Source organism: Garra rufa, chromosome 5, assembly GCF_049309525.1.
Source record: "Garra rufa chromosome 5, GarRuf1.0, whole genome shotgun sequence".
In the NCBI taxonomy this organism is placed as follows: domain Eukaryota; kingdom Metazoa; phylum Chordata; class Actinopteri; order Cypriniformes; family Cyprinidae; genus Garra; species Garra rufa.
Window position 1 is genome coordinate 52305965 of NC_133365.1, and position 24875 is coordinate 52330839.

A 24875-nucleotide genomic window follows, 5' to 3' on the forward strand; every position below is an offset into this window, starting at 1 on the left:
GTTCTTATTACTATTCTTCTTCTGTTCAGAAAGTCTATGGCAGCCCATAGACGGGAAAATTGTGAAATTTGGCACACAGATAGAGGACAGTCTTAACATTAACCACCGCAAGTTTGGAGTCTCTAACTCAAACTCTCTAGCGCCACCACTTGTCCAAATTTCACTCATGTTTATGCTAATAACTTTTGAACCATAAGATCTAGAAGGAAAATCTTTGTTTTTCTCCCAATCCTTGGCTCATGCTGAACACCAAATTTTAAAAATCGAAAAGTTTAGTTTTTTTGCAATTTGTAATAGTTCGTAAAACCTACTTTTTCGAATTCATCCTAGACACTTTGTCTAATTTTTACCAAAATTAGCTCAGATCATCTTGAGACCATGCTGGCAAAATGTCTTTTGCGTTCTTATTACTATTCTTCTTCCGCTCAGGAAGTCTATGGCAGCAAGAAACGCTTGCGGGAAAGTTATGAAATTTGGCACATTGATAGAGGACAGTTTCAACATTAACCACAGCAAGTTTGGAGTTTCTAATTTAAACTCTCTAGGGCCACTTGTCCAAAGTTTCACTCATGTTTATGCTAATAATTTTTGAACCATAAGATAAGGAAAATTCTTTTGTTTTCTCTCAATCCTTGAATCCCCAGTCGAATGAACACCAACATTTAAAAATCGTAACATTTCATTTTTTTTGCTACTTTTAATAGTTAAAAAAACTACTTTTTTGAACTTGTCCTAGACGGTTTATCTAATTTTCACCAAAATTGGCTCAGATCATCTTGGGACCATGCTGGCTAAAAGTTATGAAATTCAAATTGATGAGCTACCTACCTTTTACATATAACTACTGAGCCATTTGGACAAAAATTCACAACACCGGTTTCTTTAGATTTGGTGCAGTATGCCGAACCATACCCTATTTTCCCATTTCAGCCATTTTGGGTGTTTGAATTTTATCTTGGTGAACTCATTGGTGTATCGCTACGAAACTCTGTGTGTGTCTTCGACACCATGCCCTGATAGTACTCAAAAAGTTTGGGGGCAAAAGTTATAGAGAAATTTCAAAAAAATGCTAATAACAGTTGATTAAATTGGCCTATTGTGTTTAAAGTGATCTCAATATATTCTTTGGGTCATGCCGAGAACATCGATACCAATTATGCCAAAATTGGCCGAACTTCCTGTTCACCATTTTGATTAATGTTCAAAACCTACTTTTCGAACTCCTCCTAGACTATTGGTCCGATTTTCACCAAATTTGACTCTAATCATCTTGAATGTTTGACATCGAAATACGAAATGGTTTTCGTTTATCACATCAACAAATTTGCTGGAAACCTGCATCTGAGGCTGTTTCTCTGCAAAGCTTTGACATATTGACACTAAACTTTCTATCTGCAATTGTTAAAATAATATTTTAAACTCCTCCAGAACAGTTCAACCGATTTTCACTAAAATCGACTCAGATCATCTTCAGACTGTGCTGGCACAATGTTATGGATTCTGTGTCAATAGACAAACCCGTTTTTGTATAGCAATGCAACAAATTTGAGCCATGATGCTAAAATGACTCTGATGCTTTATCTCAAAAAGCCTAAAATCTCAAACTTGACAGGTGCATGAAAAAACTGTGTTTTTGCCTGCAGTGTCTTCCCCTAATTGCTGCTTGCAGTTATATTTTTATAATTATTTTGGTATTATTTTAAGATATTTTTATTCTTTTTTTGATATTTTAACTGGAAAACAACACCAATTAAAAAACTTGTTTAGAAATCATTGTTTCTGAAGTGTGGCTAACATTATGTCATGTTTGTGTAAAGGTTAGTAAGTATCCATGATATCTGAAGCTATTCGTACTGCCCTTTACTTCTCTTTGTGATACGGCTACGGATGATTGTTTTCAGTATTAGAGAGTCGACATGGCTGCCTCAATAGATAAATGAACCTTTAACGCCGTGACTCCAGATCGACTCTATTATAAAGCGTGTCTTATCAGACCTCATCTGGGAAGACACTATTCACATCTGTACAAAGCTGCAGGCAATTCCAGTTTCATATTTTATTATAGTGATAAGCAAATGGACTGCAAATTCGTTCAGAGAGAGAGAGAGAGAGAACGAGAGAGAGAGCGTGGTTCAATAAGAAGGCAGATATATACTGCCAAGAGCCGTGCATGTCCTTGTGTTATTAGATGCATTTTGGAAAATGGAAATAGAATGCATTTGCTTTCTATCCCAGCAAACAGGCCCGTGTGCATGGGTGAATATTAATATGAATCCATACGTTTATCTTTGCCTTTTCACAGAAGCGCATCACCTCTCCCAGACTTAATCTCAGCTGTCGTCTTTGTCGGCTCATGGAGCGACGGTTTGATCATACAACGCCTGTCTGAATGACTCCAGGAGACCTGCTGCGAAGAGATTATTGCCTTCCACTACATGAGACGGCGCGTGTTTGTGTGTATTGCATATGTGTGTCACTTATATTTGGACTCTAATGCACTTTTGGTGTGGATTTGAGTGTGGCTGACATCAGAATTTAGTTTGAAGGGACAAAGCATTCTCATCTGCATTTGCATGTTTTCTGGCTAAAACGTTTTGTTTTGTTTCTCTGTCAAGCTTACATTCAAGCCATGAGGGCTGTAAAGTGGGTTTCCCCGCAGACCATCGCTGTAAGCCAACGATTGACCGATGGCGTGACGTATGGAGTCTCCCTGTAGAGAGAAAAATGGAAGATTCAGTGTAAGAGAGTCATAAATACTGTACACCATTAAAACCAAAAGGAAACAGCATTTACCACACATTTAACCTCCATAATGTAACATATTTCAGAGCAAACCTAATTATTTATTGGAAAATAATGAAGATTAAGATTTGACTGGCTAGATATTAATTAGCTGAAGTATACTTTCATATCTAATATTTTCTATCTATCTATATCACACATTTTAGTATTAGATACTAAGATACTATTATCATTTTTATTAATTAGGTAATCAAATTTATTTGTTATTTTTCTATTTTCTGTTTCCTAATTAATTTTAGTTGAAGTTATAGTTATTTTGTTATGTTATGTCTATAGTTTTTATTAATTTGTAACTTTTAGTTTGAATTATTTTCGTACATATTTTAGTAGTTAAACTAAAATGAAAAATGTTGCCCTGACAACTAGCTTTACTTTATTTCTGGTAATGTTTATTTTTATTTCAAGTGACTTTTTTATGGTTTCAATTGACTATAATAACCTTGTTATACACTACCATTCAAAAGTTTATGGTCAGTAAGATTGTATTTATTTTATTTTGTAAAGAAATTAATAGTTTTATGCTATTGCATTAAACTGATAAAAAGTGACAGTAAAGACATTTATATATTTAGCAAAAAAATTAAAAATAAATGTTGTTCTTTTGAACTTTAAAAAAGTATTTTAAATAAATGTTGTTCTTTTGAACCTTCTATTCATCAGAGAATCCTAAAATAAAAATAAAAATGTATCACGGTTTCCACAAAAAAATTAAGCAACGACTGTTTTCAACATTGACAATAATTAAAAACGTTTCTTGAGCAGCAAATCAGCATATTAGAATGATTTCTGAAGGATCATGTGACCCTAAAGACTGAAGTAATGATGCTGAAAATCAATAAATTACATTTTAAAATATATTGCAAGATATATTTTTAAAAAGCTGTTATTTTAAATTGTAATATTTCACAATATTACAGTTTTTACTGGAGTTTTGATCAAATAAATGCAGGGCGTTTGTCAAAAACATTCCATTTATATTGTGTTGTAAATTATTTTATATATTGTTATTGTTTATATATTTTGTAAATGTATTACATATATTGTAGGTTGGTGTGTCTGATACCTGTGTCTGTCCTGTGTTAGGGACCTGGGTCGGCTGGTAGGATCCGTTCAGGCCGGTCATGCTCATAAACATGTCTCCTGAACCCGGCAAACTATACGAACCTGAAGAGCCTGTAGAGAGATGGAGAGAAGGAACATCAGTTAACATGTGAAAAGCAAGAGCATTATTTGTTTGCACATGCCACTTGATTTGATATTTTCATCTGGGATATAAAGGGATTCAGACATTTTAAGTGTGACATGCATGTTAAAATAATTTTTTTTTTTTTTTTGGACACTGTGTGCACATAAATTATAACAAATCATCACAGGAAGTGCAAAAAAGTTACTTCAAAGAAAATAAACTTTAACTGAAATAAAATAAATAAAATAAAATATAGAAAATGTGAATTAAATTATTTAATTTCAGCTAGTTGCTAAAGCAGCATTTCTCATTTTAATTTTGTTTAACAGAAACACACCACAAAATTGTTCAAATTAACTAAAACTAAAACGAAAGCGAAAACAGAAAATATGTATAAAATATAAAACTTATTTAAAATACGGAAAAAAAAAACTATTATAATATCTAGTATCTTAATGACACTAAAACACTAAACACGGAAACATACCAGTGAACATGTTATTTAACAGATTATTTTTATCTTCTGCTGCATCCAACTGAAAGTCTTCATCTTTCATCTGAAAGCCTGTAGAGAAAATGACAGACATTTGTCACAGAAACGGACTCATGCAATATAAGATAGACCAGGTCTAGTTGTCATAATTTTTATTATGTCTAAATTTCCACTGTTATTGCCTAGTTCACATGATACAGTTCATTTAACAGACCTATATGCCCTCTATAACAGAGCATGTTGTCACAATGGGTTATTTAGGTCATTAACCTTATGATAATTGTCTGTTTTGGGCAAAGGAAAAGCAAAATCAGTGCTAAAGAAAACAGGTATTTTTGAAATTGGACTCAAAAAACCCTTTGTGACAACTAGCCCCGGTGGTCTCGTCCATAGTGTGTGTGTACCAGAGCTGGGCGTTGCGGGCGAGTTGGTCTGGCTGTTCTGTACAGCGGCCGCCACGGCCTGAGCCGCCGTCACTGCCGTCTTCGCTGCGTACAGATTCGCCTCTTCCTGGAATTTACCGATGTTCTTCTTATAGCGAATACGTTTATTACCAAACCAGTTAGAAACCTGAGAGAGAGGAAGAGATAGAACCATGAGGAAATATTATAAGAACAATTAAAATAAAAAATTTAAAATGTTAGAATACAAGCTAATTCAAATAAAAAACAGAGAAATAAATTAAAACTATTTAGATGAAAAAAGTAATAAAAATGACAAAAATATCTTAAACTAAATAAATAAATAAATAAACTTAAAGCTAATAATAAAAAAACAGAAATACAAATAAATAAAAAAAATTAAATGAAAAAAATCATAAAATTGGCAAAGGCACATCAAATAAGTAAAAATGTAACTAAAATAAAAATGAAACTTAAAATATATAAAACTTAAGGCTAGTTCAAACTAAAAACTAAAATAAAAATAAATTCAAAATATTTAGATGAAAAAAACATCAAGTAACTAAGTATACTTTATTTACAAAAAAATGTAAATAAAGTATAAAAATATATAAATTATTATAAATTATTATAAATATATATAGAATTTTTTTTGGTGACATTTTCATTTTAATTAAAATAATCATATTTTTCTACTATAATAAAAAACGAAAGAAAGAGAGGCAAATATGGACGAATCTTATGTGGAAATATAATAAAAAAAATAGTACACTATAAGTTATGGTATAATATAAGTTAAATATTACCTAAATAAAATTTTTACAATATTTAAAAATATAAATAAAATATACCGATGTAAAATATAAATTTTTTGTATTGTGACAGAATTTTATGTTAAAATGCATAACATTTTTTGCCCCATAATGAAAAAGAAAGAGAGACAAATGTGGAAAAAATTATATAAAAATATTATAATATACATTATAAAATATTAGAAAAATATTTTTACCCCATAATCAAAAGAGAGGGAAAAAGAAATTATATTTTGCATGAAGAGAATAATACCACTTTAATGATTCAGACCATTACTGTTTTTGTATTGTGGCATTATTTTGTTCAAAATTAATCACATTTCACCCTTCATAATAAAAAAGAAACAAAGGCAAGTGTGAATGAATCTCAAGAGAAAAATTATAAAAAAATATTTTGACATACATTTCAAAATATATATATATATAAAATATATTTTTACCCTAAAATAAAAAACAAAACAAAACTATATTTTGCTTAAAGAGAGTGATGCCTCTTTAAAGACTTGGGACATTAAAATGTTTATATTGTAGAATTATTTTATTTAAAATTAATAAATGAAAAATGAAAAAAAAAATGCTTTTATATAATTCATAATAATAAATAAATAATAATATAAAAAATAATAACATAGTCCAATGAAATATGTGCTGCAAGCCAAACGAAAATGCATTTTTATGTGTTTTACAGCGACTGTTATTCTCACACATTTGTAAGACATTGTAAATGGTCCAACCTTTTGCAAAAGAACATTAAGGTTGCTACAAACCCAGACATATTAAAATTACATGCACCCCGAGCAATGGCTCCTTCATAAAATATCTCCAAACAGGCCTTAAACTGCCAATGGGAGGCGGAATAGTTCAAGAAGCGCTATAAAAACGCCTCGCTGATGTCATAATCTCAGGATCCAATAAAAGACAGCCGGAAGACACCATCCAAGTGCAGGAAAGCATGGAAGAAAATGTATGCATATATGTGTGTGTGTGTGTGTGTGTGTGTGTTTTACGGCCGTACAGAATAATTCCAGCTGCTGGATAAATGACTATATGATGCATCGTTTGTTGTTCAGCACACAGAGACATGGCTGCCACTGCAACCAACATCCACAGACAACACAGCGGACGGACAAATGTTTTAGTGACATACCTGTGACACAGTGATGGTGCTTCCCTTCCCCTAAGGGCACAAAAAGAAGGGGCTTTTTTACAGTAACGACTTCCTGCACACACCCACCCGTTACACATACATACAACAGCCTGAATATTCATTACGTGTGTCCATCTCAGTCGAGTGCAACAGTCGCTTCTGGAAGTAAAAATGCCCTTTAGAGTGATTGTTTTAGTAAACTTTTTATATGAGCTTACATGAGCTCTAAGGTTGTTATATGATTCTGCATTGAAAAAAAAGTTGGTGTAGGATTTACTACACAATTTCACTCAGAAATTGCTGGTTAATTTTGTAAAATAATTACTAAAATGGTAAATAACACACTGAATTGAAATTGTGAAGAAGATTTTGATTGTATTTTCTTATAAATCATATCCCAATAATGTCTTTTTATTGAAATTAGGCTAAAATAAAATAGAACTATTAGATTAAAAAAAAAAATTAAATTAAATATGATAAAATAATTAGTAACTGAAGTATAAAATATAGTATAAAGTATAAAAAAACTAAATTAATTAAAACTATTTAGAAATATTGTTTAAAAAACTAACAAAGAAAAAAAGTTCAGAATTACTTTAAAAATAAAATGAAAACTAAAAGTGGTAAGTGAAAGCTCAAGTAAATGAAAAACAGAGAAATAAACAAAATATGTAGATGAAAAAAATCTGAAAAAATACATCAAATAGCTAAACTAAAAATGAAACTGAAAATATCAAACTTATAGACAATTCTGATTCAAACTAAACATTGAAATAAAAATAAATGAGAAATATTTAAATGAAAAAAAAATCATAAAATTGGCAAAAGCACATCAAATAACTAAAAATTTGACTAAAATTAGAGTGAAACTGAAATTATTAAACTTATAGACAATTCTGATTCAAACTAAAAATTGAAATAAAAATAAATGAGAAATATTTAAATGAAAAAAAAATCATAAAATTGGCAAAAGCACATCAAATAACTAAAAATGTGACTAAAATTAGAGTGAAACTGAAAATATTAAACTTAAAGCTAATTCAAACTTAAAGAACTGAAATAAAAATCAATTAAAATATTTAGATGAAAATCATAAAAATGACAAAAGCACTTCAAATAACTAAAAACTGAACTAAAATAAAAATGAAACTGAAAATACAAACTTAAAGCTAATTCAAACTTAAAAGGTGAAATAAAAACAAATTCAAAATATTTACATAAAAAATCTTAAAATTGACAAAAGCACATCAAATAAACTAAAAATGTAACTAAAATAAAAATGAAACTTAAAATATCAAACCTAAAGTTAATTCAAACTAAAAAATGAAATAAAAAAAATAAAAAAATATATAGATGAAAAAATCATAAAATTGACAAAAGTATGTCAAATAACTAAAAATGTAACTAAAATTAGAGTGAAACTGAAAATATTAAACTTAAAGCTAATTCAAACTTAAAGAACTGAAATAAAAATCAATTAAAATATTTAGATGAAATAAAATCATAAAAATGACAAAAGCACTTAAAATAACTAAAAACTGAACTAAAATAAAAATGAAACTGAAAATACAAACTTAAAGCTAATTCAAACTAAAAAACGGAAATAAAAACAAATTAAAAATATTTACATAAAAAAAATCTTAAAATTGACAAAAGCACATCAAATAAACTAAAAATGTAACTAAAATAAAAATGAAACTTAAAATATCAAACCTAAAGTTAATTCAAACTAAAAAATGAAATAAAAATAAATAAAAAAATATATAGATGAAAAAATCATAAAATTGACAAAAGCATGTCAAATAACTAAAAATGTAACTAAAATTAAAATGAAACAATTAATATCAAACGTAAGGCTAATTCAAACAAAAAACAAATGAAATAAAAATAAATTAAAAATATTTACATAAAAAATTGTAAAATTGACAAAAGCACATCAAATAAACTAAAAATGTAACTAAAATAAAAATGAAACTTAAAATATCAAACCTAAAGTTAATTCAAACTAAAAAATCAAATAAAAATCTATCAAAAATATTTAAATGAAAAAAAAAAACATTAAATTTGACAAAAGCACATTAAATAACTACAAATTTAACTAAAATTAAAATGAAACAAATAATATCAAACTTAAGACTAATTCAAACTAAAAAAACTAAAATTAAAAGAAATAAAAAATATTAACATTAAAAAAGCACATCAAATAAACTAAAAATGTAACTAAAATGAAACTGAAAATATCAAACATAAAGCTAATTCAAACTAAATTTGAATTATTCATTCGAAATATTAATGAAATCTAATACAGAAATAATATTATATTAACACTGTCTACTAGTCTCGTGCAACTACAGTTTTGATTTTGATTTAGGGTCGGATTTATCTGAAAAATGAGCAGAAATAGACTACATGAGTTGGATTTCTATCTGTCCAAACATAAAAAGTAAAAAGTAAAAACTAGTTCAGTAAACAGTATGTAATATACAATTTTTCTTATAAGACACAAGAACCAGCCGAATGAATTAAATCGTTTGCAGTTCTTGGTTTTAGTAGCTCATTAGTTTCTACAAAAGAGTGCATTTGCTCAAATTAGACCTTTTTATTTTCACATATGGTTTTGCGAAACAAATTTGTTCAAAAATCTGAAGAAAATCATTGAGAAAATACTTCCAGGATCCATGCGGCAGAAAACCAGGCGCTCTAAATCACTTCACACTCATACTGAAATGCTTCATCACTATTTTGAGCCAAATTCTCTGCACCTTCACAGTGTCACAGACCACCTCTAACAAATTTGTTAGTTATTTTGCTCCGATTGTGAATAAAAGCTGAAAGCCAGTGTGCGGTATCGTCCGAGATCTGGACTGCAGGAGGACGGACTGACCTGTGACACAGTGATGGCACACTTCTTGGCCAGCTCCTCTTTGGCCTCCTCGCTGGGATATGGGTTACTGAGGTGAGAGTAGAAATACTCGTTCAGAATCTCTGTCGCCTGCTTGCTGAAGTTGCGCCTTTTCCTCCTGGAGAAAGACCAAGCATTAGTATTGTTAGATCCAAAACCATTTCAGTATCTTCATATTTGACCCTGGACCACAAAACCAGTCACAAGTAGCACGGGTATATTTTGTAGCAATAGCCAACAATACATTGTGTGGGTCAAAAAAAAATCTATTTTTCTTAGGATATTAAGTAAAGACCATGTTCTATGAGGATATTTTGTACATTTCCTATTGTTTTTATTATTTGATTAGTAATATGCATGGCTAAGAACTTCATTTGGACAACTTTAAAGGTGATTTTCTCAAAATGTAGATTTTTTTGCACCCTCAGATTACAGATTTTCAAAAAGTTGTATCTTGACTAAATATTGTCCTATACTAATAAACCATACATCAGTGGAAAGCTTATTATTCAGCTTCCAGATGAAAAAAAATGACACTTGTGACTGGTTTTGTGGTCTAGGGTCACATATACGATTAAAAGATATTAAAAGTGAAGTGTGTATTTCCACTAGCAACATCAGTGCATAAAATATTTTGTTCCTCAGTATTTTTCTCTTGTTTTTCAGTACATTCTTAAATCAAGATAAAATTTTTAGAGTTAAAAAAAGCATAAATTGCATAAGTTTAGATTAATGAGGGCTACAATCAATCATTTGCAAAAACAAATAGTAACATTAAAAAGGGGAAGCTGACAAAAGCATATAATATAATTACTAAACTGATTACCAAATGACTAAATAAACTAAACAAAGAATATAAAAAATAAGCTCATTTAAAATATTAATTAAAACTATGATAGTAATGATGGTTAAAAAAAAAAAAAAAGCTTAAATTTATTTCTTTTTAGGCCAGTTTTTCACCAGGAACACCAGAATATTTGGTATAGGAAATTTAGAAGCAGTTGTGGGCAAGACATTTTGTGGGCATAAAATATTTTTTTTCTCAGTATTTTTCTCTTTTTTTCCCAGTACATTCTTAAATCAAGATACATTTTTTTGAGTGAAAAAAGCATAAATTGCATAAGTTTAGAATAATGAGGGCTACAATCAATCATTTGCAAAAACAAATGCAAATCGTGTGTAAATTGAAAGTTTATAAAAAAAGTTGATACAATTAATTAAACCTAAATAGTAACATTAAAAAGGGGAAGCTGACAAAAGCATATAATATAATTACTAAACTGATTACCAAATGGCTAAATAAACTAAAATAAAAATATAAAAAATAAGCTCATTTAAAATATTAATAAAAACTATGATAGTAATGATGGTTAAAAAAAAAAAAAGCTTAAATGTGACCCTGGACCACAAAACCAGTCTTAACTCGCTGGGGTATATTTGTAGCAATAGCCAAAAATACATTGCATGGGTCAAAATTTTTGATTTTTCTTTTATGCCAAAAATCATTAAGAAATTAAGTAAAGTTCATGTTCCATGAAGATTTTTTGTAAAATTCCTACTGTAAACCTATCAAAATGTAATTTTTGATTTGTAATATGCATTGTTAAGAACCTAATTTGGACAACTTTAAAGGTGATTTTCTCAGTCTTTTTGATTTTTTTGCATCCTCAGATTTCTGATTTCAAATAGATGTATCTCAGTCAAATATTGTCCTATCCTAACAAATCATACATCAATAGAAAGCTTATTTATTGAGCTTTCATATGATGTATAAGTTTTGTCAAATTTAACCTTATGACTGGTTTTGTGGTCCAGGGTCACAAATTTATTTATAATATCCTGTGCGGGCAAAGTTAGTAAGTTTCATTCCTATGTTACAACATTAACTAGCATTTTCAAGAAAAAGAACATCCTTTCTGGATCAAAATGATTGAAACACAACATGAGGGTTAAAAAGTTTAGATATTTGTACTGAAAAACACAAAATTAGCTAATTGATCCAATGATCCCCTGTTGGTAGATGTCATAACTATACCACAATACATAAAGTACAAATTATTGCATGTAGTACAGTATGTATTATTGGGAGTTATAGGTCAGATACTTTTATTAAGTCGAATCCAATAAACATTCCCTGATGTGGCATAAAAACATATTTTTGGGCCACTTATTTGCTTAAAACATAATAATCTGCAGGGTTGCCAAGTTTTCCAAACAAAACCCGCCCAATTTCTACTCAAAATTAGAGGGTGGTCCCCCATTAAAAACTGTGTTATTTGGGGTATAATAGACATTTTTAGGTGGGGTTCCCCTGCATTTTAGGGAATAAATATCATGTTTTTGGGGTCGCTTCAACCCATGGACATGAAAAACAACCCGCGGCAACAGTGTTAAAGTAGTCCAACTCCGCATGAAAACCGCAGACTTGGCAACACTGATAACCTGACTTTGGCAGCCAATCCCTCTCTCTCTCTGTATGATGTCATCACTGAGCCCACCAATCACTGTCTGTTCCATTTGCATTCCATCAGTTGAATAACTTTCTGATGAGCAGATTTTTGCAGAATTTACTTTTTGATTTAAGTAACTCGTGCCCTTGCAAGCCAACCGGCACTAATTGGCAAATTTCCTGATCCCAACTTATCCTCCTGCCAGTTTAAGCAAAACACTCATAAGACCTTAAATTATTACCACATCACCCACTCGTTCACACACGCCTCGCTCTCAGCACATCCAATACAATCAGAAACAAACCCACACTCGCAAAAACACCTACATGTGTAAAAACACGGACACACCATCAATAATAATTATTCTTTATTTATTTTTTAAATGCTGTATTATCTAATGCCAGCAGTGCATTATTAGATCTAAACGTCTAACGCTAAACCTAATGTCCCAACGTCTCCAAGATGCTTTAAAAGACCTCAAAGCTACCTAAAAAAAAATATGTGCAAGTGCACCTAGAGCACACCAAATGTTGATTTAATTTAGTTACTAGAAGTTAATTGATAAAGAAAATCTATTTTGGACAGCATCCTCATTTTTTTCAGCATTTTTACAAGTGCCTAAAACTTTTAACAGTTTTGCAGGTACTGTAGGTTTCTTAAAGGGGTCAACCAATGCCCATTTTCCACAAGCTAATATGATGCTTTAGGGTCCTAATGAAAAGTTTGTAATATACTTTGATTAAAAATTCTCTATGGTAGTGTAAAAAAACACTCATTTTACCTGGTAAAAAATGCCTCTGTTCTCAGCAAGCGATATCAGTACTTGGCCTTTAAATTTTATGAACCTCTGCTCACCCCGTCCCTCAGTTCTGTGGGGCGTGTCATTACACAGCACACGGGGTGTTGCCTAGACAACAGTTGGGGGTATAGTTGTATAGTTTGGGGGAAAATGGCACTTGGGGGGCTTTGAAGACACTGTACAACCCCATCCATTTAAAATTTAATTTAAAAACCGGAGTTGGAACCGAAACAAGATGGCACCCACAAAGAAGTTCGGCAATTACGGCTTATACTGGAAGTGTCTGAATAGTTAGTAAACTTAATGTCACTTTGATTTATCTTTATATGTACTGGCAGGGTAACGTTAGAGTACTGAGAGAGATACGAATGCGATGTGTTTACTGTGTTTACTGTGGTAAAGAGACGAATGCGGGTGTGTTTACTGTGGTTACTGTGGTAAAGAGACGAACGCGGGTGTGTTTACTGTATTTACTGTGGTAAAGAGACGAACGCGGTGTGTTTACTGTGGTAAAGAGACGAACGCGGTGTGTTTACTGTTTTTACTGTGGTAAAGAGACGAACGCGGTGTGTTTACTGTGGTAAAGAGACGAACGCGGTGTGTTTACTGTGGTAAAGAGACGAATGCGGTGTGTTTACTGTGGTAAAGAGACGAACGCGGTGTGTTTACTGTTTTTACTGTGGTAAAGAGACGAACGCGGTGTGTTTACTGTGGTAAAGAGACGAACGCGGTGTGTTTACTGTGGTAAAGAGACGAACGCGGTGTGTTTACTGTTTTTACTGTGGTAAAGAGACGAACGCGGTGTGTTTACTGTGGTAAAGAGACGAACGCGGTGTGTTTACTGTTTTTACTGTGGTAAAGAGACGAACGCGGTGTGTTTACTGTGTTTACTGTGGTAAAGAGACGAATGCGGTGTGTTTACTGTGGTAAAGAGACGAACGCGGTGTGTTTACTGTGTTTACTGTGGTAAAGAGACGAACGCGGTGTGTTTACTGTGGTAAAGAGACGAACGCGGTGTGTTTACTGTTTTTACTGTGGTAAAGAGACGAACGCGGGTGTGTTTACTGTGATTACTGTGGTAAAGAGACGAACGCGGTGTGTTTACTGTTTTTACTGTGGTAAAGAGACGAACGCGGTGTGTTTACTGTGTTTACTGTGGTAAAGAGACGAACGCGGTGTGTTTACTGTTTTTACTGTGGTAAAGAGACGAACGCGGTGTGTTTACTGTGTTTACTGTGGTAAAGAGACGAATGCGGTGTGTTTACTGTGGTAAAGAGACGAACGCGGTGTGTTTACTGTGTTTACTGTGGTAAAGAGACGAACGCGGTGTGTTTACTGTGGTAAAGAGACGAACGCGGTGTGTTTACTGTTTTTACTGTGGTAAAGAGACGAACGCGGGTGTGTTTACTGTGTTTACTGTGGTAAAGAGACGAACGCGGTGTGTTTACTGTTTTTACTGTGGTAAAGAGACGAACGCGGGTGTGTTTACTGTGTTTACTGTGGTAAAGAGACGAACGCGGTGTGTTTACTGTTTTTACTGTGGTAAAGAGACGAACGCAGTGTGTTTAATGTGGTAAAGAGACGAACGCGGTGTGTTTACTGTTTTTACTGTGGTAAAGAGACGAATGCGATGTGTTTACTGTGTTTACTGTGGTACAGATCTGTACATGATGTGTTTACTGTGTTTACTGTGGAAAAGAGACGAACGCTGGTGTGTTTACTGTATTTACTGTGGTGAAGAGACTAACGCGGGTCTGTTTACTGTGTTTACTGTGGTAAAGAGACGAACGCGGTGTGTTTACTGTTTTTACTGTGGTAAAGAGACGAACGCTGGTGTGTTTACTGTATTTACTGTGGTGAAGAGACTAACGCGGGTCTGTTTACTGTGGTAAAGAGACGAACGCGGTGTGTTTACTGTTTTTACTGTGGTAAAGAGACGAACGCGGTGTGTTTACTGTGTTTACTGTGGTAAAGAGACGAACGCGGTGTGTTTACTGTGGTAAAGAGACGAACGCGGTGTGTTTACTGTGTTTACTGTGGTACAGATCTGTACGCGATGTGTTTACTGTGTTTACTGTGGAAAAGAGACGAACGCTGGTGTGTTTACTGTGGTAAAGAGACGAACGCGGTGTGTTTACTGTGTTTACTGTGGTAAAGAGACGAACGCGGTGTGTTTACTGTGGTAAAGAGACGAACGCGGTGTGTTTACTGTGTTTACTGTGGTACAGATCTGTACGCGATGTGTTTACTGTGTTTACTGTGGAAAAGAGACGAACGCTGGTGTGTTTACTGTATTTACTGTGGTGAAGAGACTAACGCGGGTGTGTTTACTGTGTTTACTGTGGTAAAGAGACGAATGCTGGTGTGTTTACTGTGGTAAAGAGACGAACGCTGGTGTGTTTACTGTATTTACTGTGGTAAAGAGATGAACGTGGTGTGTTTACTGTATTTACTGTGGTAAAGAGACGAACGCGGGTGTGTTTACTGTGTTTACTGTGGTAAAGAGACGAACGCTGGTGTGTTTACTGTGGTAAAGAGACGAACGCGGGTGTGTTTACTGTGTTTACTGTGGTAAAGAGACGAACGCGGTGTGTTTACTGTTTTTACTGTGGTAAAGAGACGAACGCAGTGTGTTTAATGTGGTAAAGAGACGAACGCGGTGTGTTTAATGTGGTAAAGAGACGAACGCAGTGTGTTTAATGTGGTAAAGAGACGAACGCAGTGTGTTTAATGTGGTAAAGAGACGAACGCAGTGTGTTTAATGTGGTAAAGAGACGAACGCAGTGTGTTTAATGTGGTAAAGAGACGAATGCAGTGTGTTTAATGTGGTAAAGAGACGAACGCGGTGTGTTTACTGTTTTTACTGTGGTAAAGAGACGAACGCAGTGTGTTTAATGTGGTAAAGAGACGAACGTGGTGTGTTTACTGTTTTTACTGTGGTAAAGAGACGAACGCAGTGTGTTTAATGTGGTAAAGAGACGAACGTGGTGTGTTTACTGTTTTTACTGTGGTAAAGAGACGAACGCAGTGTGTTTACTGTGGTAAAGAGACGAATGCGATGTATTTACTGTGTTTACTGTGGTACAGATCTGTACGCGATGTGTTTACTGTGTTTACTGTGGTGAAGAGACTAACGCGGTGTGTTTACTGTATTTACTGTGGTAAAGAGACGAACGCGGGTGTGTTTACTGTGTTTACTGTGGTAAAGAGATGAACGCAGTGTGTTTAATGTGGTAAAGAGACGAACGCGGTGTGTTTACTGTTTTTACTGTGGTAAAGAGACGAACGCAGTGTGTTTAATGTGGTAAAGAGACGAACGTGGTGTGTTTACTGTTTTTACTGTGGTAAAGAGACGAACGCAGTGTGTTTACTGTGGTAAAGAGACGAATGCGATGTATTTACTGTGGTACAGATCTGTACGCGATGTGTTTACTGTGTTTACTGTGGTGAAGAGACTAACGCGGTGTGTTTACTGTATTTACTGTGGTAAAGAGACGAACGCGGGTGTGTTTACTGTGTTTACTGTGGTAAAGAGACGAACGCTGGTGTGTTTACTGTGGTAAAGAGACGAACGCGTTGTGTTTACTGTTTTTACTGTGGTAAAGAGACGAATGCGATGTGTTTACTGTGTTTACTGTGGTACAGATCTGTACGCGATGTGTTTACTGTGTTTACTGTGGAGACTAACGTGATGTGTTTACTGTGGAAAAGAGACGAACGCGGTGTGTTTACTGTTTTTACTGTGGTAAAGAGACGAACGCAGTGTGTTTACTGTGGTAAAGAGACGAATGCGATGTGTTTACTGTGTTTACTGTGGTACAGATCTGTACGCGATGTGTTTACTGTGTTTACTGTGGAGACTAACGTGATGTGTTTACTGTGGAAAAGAGACGAACGCGGTGTGTTTACTGTGGTACAGAGCTGAACGCGGTGTGTTTACTGTGTTTACTGTGGTGAAGAGCTGAACGCGGTGTGTTTACTGAGGCATAGCTGATTGAACAAGAACAAAAAAGTGATCGGTTAGCATAACTTACTCCGTCCTTATATTGAAATACATAAATGTGAGTGTTATAGTCTTTACTCGTGTGCAGTTGTGGGCTGTAAACACGTTTGCAGGTATTGCGTTAACGTTACATCTTAATCATTAACAGACACCGTTTTAAACCATCTAGTGTTACAAAGCTAAGCTTTATACTGACCCTCGTTTATAAAGCAGTATGGTGAGAAATGATTCGTGTAAACATGAACCCATTTAGATAGATCAGCGGTCACGTTCCCTCAGTGCTGTCAGTTTACACTCGGGGCGGGTCTATGCTAAAACACTGCTGTCTATCAACTATCGCAGGAGCGGCCTCTGTCGGTGTTACGCCACAACGACAGGCATCTGAGAACGGCTCCATATGAGAAGGGGCAAATTATTTTACTAAATTAAAAGAAAACTACTGGGTGGATCTTTGTCATTCTAGGGTGGTTGTGTACACACACTCCCAACACACATTTCAGTTCAAACAGCTTGTAAAAGTGCATGTGGCACCGGATGACCCCTTTAAAGCATCTTGGAGACGTTGCCACAGTTCTTCTGGATTTATCTGTCTCAGTTTGTTGTTTATTATTGTCATTCCAGACAGACTGGATGATGATGATGAGATCAGATCTCTGTGTGGAGCACTGGCTGTTATCAGACTCCTTGTGCAAACAAAAACTCACTGGATTATTACAATAAATGGCAAAATGAATGTTTGGAAATGCAAACTGACATTTCCTACTGACACACTGTAGCAAAAGATAGAAATAACTGACTTAAAACCAAACTTGTGCACAGTACTGTCTACTGGCAAGACACAAGCAATATCTTTTGGATAAAATAATCTGTGTTTCACAGAGTTTCTGACCTGGCGTCGAGGAAGCGGGACCTGAGGATCATGACGGCCTCACAGGTGCTCTGCTTGAGCTGCATCTGGATGGAGCTGAATTTGCGGTGGATGATGTTCACCATGCGTTCAATCTCTTTAGGTGAGATGGGCCGCGTGCGAGACTGTTCCCTCAACAGGTTCATCACATGGGTTGTGAATTCATTACATGCCTGTGGACCAAACAAATTACTCATTACTGGTAATGCAAACTCTTTATCACAGTTATCAATGTTAACACTAAAACTAAAACTTTTATGTCGAAATAAAATAATATGCAAATATTAGATAAAAAACTTAATCTAAACAAAAATTAAAACTGAAATACGTTGAAGTTGAAGCACTTAAATTAACATTGTAAATATTAAAAAAAAAATGAGAAAAATGACAAAAGCACATAACTAAACACAAACATACAGTGAGGGAAAAAATTATTTGATCCCCTGCTGATTTTGTATGTTTGCCCACTGACAAAAAAATGATCAGTCTATAATTTTAATGTTAGGTTGATTTTAACAGTGATGTTTATTTAGGTTTACAGTAGATTTATTTTACCAGAATAACAACAAAAAAATCCACAAAATGCATTTTAAAAAAAGTTATACATTTATTTGCTTTTAAATGAGTAAAATAAGTATTTGATCCCCTATCAATCAGCAAGATTTCTGGCTTCCAGGTGTTTTATACAGGTAACAAACTGAGATTAAAGGGAGTGCTCCTAATCCCAGTTTGTTACCTGTATAATTAGAAAATTAGGAGTTTTTCGGCATACCCTAACTGTCTTGAACCAGAATACACAGAGTTCACATGTGTATCACAGAGAATAGACAAGACAAGCGTTTAAGGTTAAAAAAGTATATAAATTGTTAATTTATTTAGAAAATAACCAGTCACTTCGCTAAATAAGACCCTTCTTCCTCGGCTAGGATAGTTTAGAGCTGTTTAAAGCTGCATTTAAACTGCATTTTGGAAGTTTAAATTTGGGGGCACCATAGAAGTCCACTATATGGAGAACATTTCTTTTTGACTGAAGAAAGAAAGACATGAACATCTTGGATGACAAGAGGGTGAGTAAATTATCTGTACATTTTTGTTCTGGAAGTTAACTTCTCCTTTAATTAAACTATTAAAAACTATTTTTGCTAATTGAATTAAATCTGAAATACAATATTTTACACATTTCTAATTTAACTTAAAAAACTGAAATACAAATCAATTAAACCTTAATAATAATATTTAAAAAAAGAGACAAATGACAAAAGCATATAAAAAATCACTAACAATTGAACTAAACCTAAAAAATAAAGATAGATAATTCAAACTAAAATTTCAATACATGAAATAAGTAATTATCTTAGCTGTTTTCCCCTACAGTGTAAAAAGTTCAGCAGCTGCCTTAAGTTTTTAAGTTAAATCAGCTTAAAACTACAAGTCATTTTAACTTATTACAATAAAAATTAGTTGATATAACTTGTGAGTTTAAAAGACTTAAGTTGATTTAACTTAAAATCTTAAGGCAGCTGCTAAACTTAGATTTTTAAGCTGAAACTGGTGAAAACTTTTTACAGTGTAGTAGTTCAGTCTTTTTCCAGTAACAAGTTACTTTTCAAACCAGGAGTACTAGAATGTCTGATTGATTTTAATGAAACTCATTTTGCTGATACAGCCGTATGTTCCTGATATGTGCACGGGTGTACAGACCTGCTCGTATTTCTCCAGCTCGGTGTGGTAGATCTGTCGGATCTGGCTGAGTTTGGCTCTGTAGTCCGAGTGTTCGATGGAGTTATCAGCTCCCACTCCCACTGCTGCTGTTGCCGCAGCAACCGCCGCCGCCCCGCCCCCTTTCTCCGGTCCGGACACGCCCTCTGCCAGCAGCATGTTATCCAGACGCATGAGCTGGGGGTCCGCAGGATCTTCATCCTGACTGCCACGGATACTGAGACCTGCCACAACAGACCAAATAAAGCAATTTAAATATAAATAGGCAATAGACAAGAACTACATCTTTATATTTGGTCAAACGATTCAGTTTAACCACATAAAAATGAGATGAGCATTGTAGACTTCAAGACACATTCAGACATGCAAAGACAATTTCCTGAACACCTGGACCTCCCAAAGCAGGTTTTAGATAGCTGGTTGTTTTTTCTTATCACTCCACAGTGAATAAGCGACTAGACAGGCTCGCCGCAGAACGGCAAGCCCCTCACGTCCTCAGCCATTAACGCACGGCGCAGGATTAGTCTGCTATGACACGCTGTTTATCAGAGGTCGAGGTGTGTTTGTGCCAGAGCGACTACAAGAGAATGATTGACAGTGGCAGGTCTCTTCACTGAGGTGGGTGGAATAAAAGCGCCGTGAGCCGTTAAGATGTGCTTCGGCGGCCACCCAACACGGCCTGCTTTAATTCCACACCAAAGACTTTTTTGGCACTTTATGTTTGATTTTTGATTTTGCAGTCTGCAGAGTGGATGGTCACGTAAACACAGGAGAAAAAAATTATATATATACTGTATATGTCATTTTTATGGATTGCTTAAACATGTTTTAATGTTGTCATTCTACATATACAGTATCTCACAAAAGTGAGTAGACCCCTCACATTTCAGCAATTATTTTAGTATATCTTCTCAAGTGACAATACTTTAGAAATGAAACTTGGATATATTTTAGAGTAGTCGATGTAGCAGTAGAGATTTAGTGCCCCCTGAAAATTACTCAACATACAGCCATTAATGTCAGAACAGCTGGCAACAAAAGTGAGTACACCCTAAGTGATAACAGCAGTATGTTGTTTAACCATGCAAAGCCACATGTCCTATTCATCATGTTTATGTTTTTGTCTGCCTGTCAGGTAGAGCCCGACCGATATATCAGCAGGCCGATATTATCGGCCGATATTAGGCATTTTCCAAACTATCGGTATCGGCATTTATAATGGTCGATAAATGAATATTTCAAAAATAAAATAAAAACGGACGAAACACCCTTCAACCATGTCATGAGTGTTGGCGTTGTATAGTTTGTCCACCAAAGGGCACTCCACATCCTGCAACCTGCTGATCCAGCCAGAGTCGGGCAGAGAGAACCAGTTATCCGCGAGTGAGATCAACGGTGAAGTGTGTTCACGGCTGTATCCGAAATCTCCCCCTATACCCTCATTCACTATTGCCTACATTAGTCAACTCGTACAGTTCACTTGAAGGAGTGAATGAAAACGAGTGAGTGAATTCGGACACTAAGTGCACCGGAAGGACTGCCGCTTTTGCATAGTATTGCTTGCTGTTTAACAATCATTTAAAACTGACAGTTCGAGTAGTAAGAAGTAAGAAGTAGTAAGGATTTATCTTTAACTATGTCAAGGAATTTACGTATAAACCCTGGTTAAAAAAATTAATAATCACCTTACAACGAATTGGTACATGTGTTTTACGCTGTATTACGCCATGGACCAGCGCGTTGTAAAATGAACAGATGGATGATTCAGCTGCTGGCGCCATCGTCTGGTGAGACGCGGGAATTCAGTCAGCTCGCGACTCTCACAGTGCATTATGGGTTATCTCTAGCTGTTGAGCGTACATCGTTTGTACACTCGTTTTTGCGGTGCATTGTGGGATTGAATGAGTGCACTCGAGAACGTCCACTATGGTTTCGAACACCACTTAAAATGGCTGTCCCCTCAAATAGTGCACTATTTGAGGGTATAGGGGGCGATTTCGGATACAGCCCACGAGTTGAGTTGGTCACGAGACATACATTGCTTGAATAACAATAAAAAGAACATCCCCATCAGTTCTCTTAACTCAAATAAGCATCACAAAATTCGTGACTATCATGTCCAGTTTTGCTGCTGTGAAATAAGCCGAGAGTGAAGCGGAATTAGCTAGTAATTAATTACGTTACGTTGTTACAGTGTAGTTGACTGACTGTCCTTTTGACAATGAGACTGAAGTACTTCTTTAATAGTGTGATAGTTATAGCAATGAGACGTATCATCTCTCCTTGGCCTGTTATATTGAAAATGTATGTTTTACAATTTGCAGTTTGACGTTATCCATTGCTAAATTATGGCTCATCATAGACTAGCTAACCACAAAGCTAGCTAATGCCACTATCAGTGGAAGACCGCTAACGTTAACATTAATGAGCTTGGAAACCACAACAAACTTATTCTGCCTAAATAAAGTAATGATTACTGTATTTATAACTAGCATATCTCTAGTTACAGTCCCTGCATTGTAAAATGTAAGTTAGACTTGCAAGAAGTGAACATTTAGACATAGAGAAAAAGTATCAAACGTAGCTTGTGCATAAAAGTTAGCTTTTCTTTTACACGTGTGTGAAATCCAATGACGCCAAGTGTGCGTTGCAGACTGTCGTTCAGCCGCAGCATTAACGAGTCACATCATGGATTTAGATTAGGGATGCACCGAATATTCTGCCACCAAAAATTTTCAAAAAAGTGCATTTTCACAATGAGAGACGATTATACTTCATATGCTGATATTAATTTAGTCCCTTAATATTTTTCTTGTGCCCCGAACATGGTGGGGAAAAAATAAAAATAAATATAAGGTTTTTTTTGAAAGTCTTAAATAAAGCTCTTAATTTTCATTGATGACTGCAGTGTTATTAGGGGTTAAGAAAGTCATAATTATGATTTCAGGTGGTCTTAAATGTGGGGACTGAAAGACAAGTATTGCGACCAAACTGCAAAAGGCTATTCATTGAATAAATATGAGCGCTGCACGTTTCAAAGTCATTTGCTGCACTGCTTTGTGTACCATTCTGATAGCGCCTCCTGCTGGAAGAGAAAAACGTAGACTTGTAAATGTGAACTGATGGATCCACAAGATAATGTGTTATAAAAATTTTACCAATTAAACAATTTAAATAAAGGCAGTAAAATATATGTTTATGTTATTTAAGTAATATAATACTTGATTGATAATAATTGTTTAAATTAATACAATTGATTTATTCTTTGAAACTTTAATATTAATTTATGCGATTGCAATGCCTTGATTCTAGTAAGATTAGTACACACTTATGTCATCATTATTTTTTGTAATTATTACTGTCAATAATAATAATAATAGCCTAATAATAATAATAATAATAATGCTGGTAGTAATAGTTGTGGCTGTAGCAGCAATCATTTTATTTGTATGTTTATGTTACGTTTTATGTTATGTTGTTTTTTTGTATATCTCACCTGGCTTGTTTACTTTATATTTTGACAGATGGCAAGTGGTGGACGAAGTCAAGTATGGGAGTATTTCACAAAAGGCCCATCAGGTACAGTCACGTGCCACATCTGTACAGCCTCTGTGAGCCAGGGATCTGGCAGCCTCAAATTTAAAAATACATCCAACTTGTGGGCACACCTTAAATCAAAACACAAAGAGATCTACGAGAAGACGCAAAAAGAAGCACAGCCTTATGTTCCAACCACATCATTGACACAGACAACCCTAAAACAAGTGCTAGAGAAAACCACAAAATGGACTCTAAATGATCCAAGAACTGAAGAAATGGACAAACTCCTGATGGAGATGATAGCCACCGACATCCTGCCTTTTGCAGTTGTTGAGGGTGCAGGGTTTAAAAGGGTTATGGCCAAGGCAGAGCCCAGGTACCCATTAAAAACAGAGAAATTTTTCCGTACAAAGAAGATGGATGAGATTTACAGGAGTTGTAAACAAAATAAAGAAACTGCTGTCAGTTGAAAATGCAGGAAACAGCATTTCTTTTACCACCGACTGTTGGTCAGGGTCAAATGAGGCAATCATGAGCCTGACTGCTCATTTCATTCACAAGAATTGGAAAAAGGTCCAGCTTGTCTTGAACGTGAAATCCTTGTCACAGTCCCACACAGGACAGTACATTGGAGAGACATTTCTGTCCATGCTTGAAGAATGGGAAATTGATGAGGAGTGGGTCATGCTTGTACTCAGGGACAGTGGGGCAAATATGGTGAAAGGCATGCGCCTTGTTGAGATGCCAGACCTGAGCTGCAGTGCTCACATACTGCACCTAGTTATCAATGATGGCCTCAGTTCCCAGAGAGTGGCGGTGGACATTCTGGTAAAGCTGAAGAAAATTGCAACTCACTTCAACCACTCTGTTATGGCACAGCAACGCCTATCTAAAATTCAGGAGGAGCTAGGTGTCCCACAGCATTCGATCATACAGGCAGTACAGACAAGGTGGAACTCGACACTGCACATGTTGGTGAGGATGATTGAACAGAAAAGAGCCATCACTGCGTATGCTAGCGACCATGGACATTTCTCATGTCTGTCAGCAGAAGAATGGTCCATTGCGTCGAACCTGGCAGAGACCCTTGGACCACTGGAGGAGGTGACACTGGAATTCAGCATAGAGGACTCATCCACATCCTGCATTCTACCATGTTTAGCAGTGTTACAACATTTACTGGAGTCAGAGGGACCAACCACCAGGGGTATTCAAACCACAAGAAAATTCATACTGGACAGTTTGCAAAAAAGATTAGCAAAAGTTAAAGGCGCTAAAGAGGTGGTGCTTGCCTTTGTCCTGGACCCACGCTACAAAGAGTGGCCTTTGGTACCAGAAATTCTGGTAAAAGTGAAAACCTGGCTAAAAGAGGCTATGGAGACCAGTCCACCAGATTCTGCCACGGAAACTCCATCTGAGGAGACCGATCCCAAAAGGCCGAGAACAGAGGACCAAGTACCCAGTGTCTTAGACTGGCTGTATGACACTGTGCTCCTTCCATCCACCAGTGAGGCAGTGGAACCAGAGGGGATCATCGAAGAGCTAGAACGGTACTTCAGAGAGCCTGTCATTGACAGAAAGAGTGGGAATCCATATGATTGGTGGAAACACAACACCAACCGTTTCACCAGACTGTCAGCTTTGGCAAGGCAGTACCTCTCCTGTCCACCCTCCTCTGTGGCGAGCGAAAGATTGTTCAGCACCATAGGGAATA

At 35.1% G+C, this 24875-nt stretch overlaps 2 protein-coding genes across 2 annotated transcripts in view; both read right to left on the minus strand.

Moving 5' to 3' along the window:
* Positions 1-24875, minus strand: part of LOC141335365 (target of rapamycin complex 2 subunit MAPKAP1-like) — a 575213-nt gene that overhangs the window by 459502 nt on the left and 90836 nt on the right.
* The window catches only part of LOC141335363 (pre-B-cell leukemia transcription factor 1-like), a 73372-nt gene that overhangs the window by 2634 nt on the left and 45863 nt on the right, over positions 1-24875 (minus strand). The window contains exons 3-9 of the mRNA XM_073840799.1: positions 19604-19845; positions 17885-18075; positions 9726-9861; positions 4886-5051; positions 4476-4553; positions 3866-3975; positions 2621-2710 (exon numbers count right to left, since the gene is read on the minus strand). Coding sequence (XP_073696900.1) covers positions 2621-2710; positions 3866-3975; positions 4476-4553; positions 4886-5051; positions 9726-9861; positions 17885-18075; positions 19604-19845 — 1013 coding nt within the window. The remainder of the gene's footprint in view (positions 1-2620; positions 2711-3865; positions 3976-4475; positions 4554-4885; positions 5052-9725; positions 9862-17884; positions 18076-19603; positions 19846-24875) is intronic.